This window comes from Meleagris gallopavo, unplaced genomic scaffold, assembly GCF_000146605.3.
Source record: "Meleagris gallopavo isolate NT-WF06-2002-E0010 breed Aviagen turkey brand Nicholas breeding stock unplaced genomic scaffold, Turkey_5.1 ChrUn_random_7180001847165, whole genome shotgun sequence".
Lineage (NCBI taxonomy): Eukaryota > Metazoa > Chordata > Aves > Galliformes > Phasianidae > Meleagris > Meleagris gallopavo.
The window spans coordinates 2,684-4,598 of record NW_011114898.1 but is presented as its reverse complement, the minus strand read 5'-3'; the positions used below and the strand labels follow the sequence as shown (position 1 = coordinate 4,598).

The 1,915-nt window shown below is 63.4% G+C and overlaps 1 protein-coding gene across 1 annotated transcript in view; it reads left to right on the top strand.

Moving 5' to 3' along the window:
* The first annotated feature begins 6 nt into the window (after positions 1–6).
* Positions 7–1,915, top strand: part of DBNL (drebrin like) — a 4,586-nt gene continuing 2,677 nt past the window's right edge. The window contains exons 1-6 of the mRNA XM_010726638.2: positions 7–160; positions 555–667; positions 937–1,011; positions 1,094–1,240; positions 1,598–1,675; positions 1,750–1,901. Of these exons, the coding sequence (XP_010724940.1) occupies positions 46–160; positions 555–667; positions 937–1,011; positions 1,094–1,240; positions 1,598–1,675; positions 1,750–1,901 (680 nt within the window). The 5' untranslated portion in view covers positions 7–45. The remainder of the gene's footprint in view (positions 161–554; positions 668–936; positions 1,012–1,093; positions 1,241–1,597; positions 1,676–1,749; positions 1,902–1,915) is intronic.

The following is a 1,915-nucleotide window of genomic DNA, read 5'->3' as shown; positions in this document are numbered from 1 at the left end:
TTTAGAGCGTGGGGCTCATTGCGTGCCTGCGGGTCGGGGCTCGGGATGTGTGGGTGCGGGGCTTCGGGGGTGGGGGCCGCGACTCAGCCCCCCCCGTCCCACAGGGCTCTGTTCACCTATGAAGGCAACAGCAACGACCTGCGCGTGGCCGGCAGCGGGGGTGAGCGGGGCCCCAGCACTGGGCGCCTTCCTCGGAAATGGGGAAGCGGCGCCGGCCCGGCCCGCCCTCCGCCCCATGACTCCTTTCGGTTGCCGCCCGGGAGGTTGAAGCCCCGTTCCTGCTGTGTGGGGGGGTCCGGGTTTGGGGCTGGCCGTTGTGACACCGCCGCCTCCCGCTTTAGGGACGTTTCTGGGGAACGGTCTGGGGGTGCGAGCGTGTTTTTGTGGGCTTCCCCGTTCCCGAGTGGGTCCCGTGCACGCGGTGCTGGGGGGATGCTGGGAATCGTGGGCACCTCCTGGTGCCACTCGCGCTCCCTGCGGCCCCGGGGACACCGAGGGATGGCCAGGACGTGGCCAATGTCCCCGGGCCCAGCCCTGCTCCTGTCCCGGTGCAGAGGGCGGCCTGGAGGAGATGGTGGAGGAGCTGAACAGCGGCAAGGTGATGTACGCCTTCTGCAGGGTGAAGGACCCCAACTCCGGCCTGCCCAAATACGTCCTCGTCAACTGGGTGAGCTGGGATGGGGACGTGTGGGACATCCCAAATCAAAGGGCTGGAAAGGAGCTGCTGGGGTGGGGCTCGTGGTGCCACTGCTCTTTCACTGCTCTTCCATTCCATTGCTTCTGCATTGCTTTTCCATTGGTACTTTGTTGCTCTTCTTCCATCGCTCTTCCATCGCTCTTCCATCGCTCTTCCATCGCTCTTCCATCGCTCTTCCATCGCTCTTCCATCGCTCTTCCATTGCTCCTCTGCTGGTTTGCCATTGCTTCTCCACGCAGACGGGTGAAGGCGTCAATGATGTGCGGAAAGGAGCCTGTGCCAACCACGTCAGCACCGTTGCCAGCTTCCTGAAGGTTTGCTTGGCTCCTGCTGTCCCCGTTCTGTCCCCTGTGGAAGCCACTTCGGTGCTACCCCGAGCCTGATGTCCCCATGCAGGGTGCCCACGTCACCATCAACGCTCGAGCGGAGGAGGATGTGGAGCCCGAGCTCATCATGCAGAAGGTGGCCAAGGCCTCGGGGGCCAACTACAGCTTCCACAAAGAGAGCAGCCGCTTCCAGGACGCCGGGCCACAAGGCCCTGTGGTGAGTCTGGGCTGGGATGACGTCACTGAGTATGGGGAGATGGTTTGATGCTGGTGTTGGGGCTCTCACGGGGTGGGACTGCGGTGCCTTTTGCTGTTGGGTGGGTCCTATGGGGCAGATCCCTGTCCAGCAGGACCTACAGGGAGGTAGAAACAAGATGGAGAGCAACTTTTTGTGTGGTCAGGTGGAGCAGGGATGCGGGGAATGATGGGCTGTGAGGTCCCTTCCGACCCAACCGCGCTGCGATCCCTAACAAAAGCAGCACAAAGCAACGGGGTCAGCGCATTTCTGCAGGGGGATGCAAAAAAGTCACTTGTGCAGCACTGCTCTGACCCCACCGCTGTCCGCCCCGCACAGGGCTCCGTCTACCAGAAAACCAACGCCATGTCTGAAATCAAGCGAGTCAACAAGGACCACTTCTGGGCCAAAGCCGAGGTGAGGGCTGCAGTGCAGCACTGCGGGCTGCGTGGCGGAGCACAGTGGGCTGAGGCGGGGCCTGCACCCAACAGAAGGATGAGGAGAACCGGCGCCTGGAGGAGAAGCGGCGCGCGGAGGAGGAGCGGCAGCGGCTGGAGCGTGAGCGGCGTGAGAGGGAGCTGCAGGAGGCAGCGGGGAGAGAACAGAGGTTCCAGGCACGCTCCAGCCAGATCGAGGCCCAGAAGTGAGTCCTGAGCA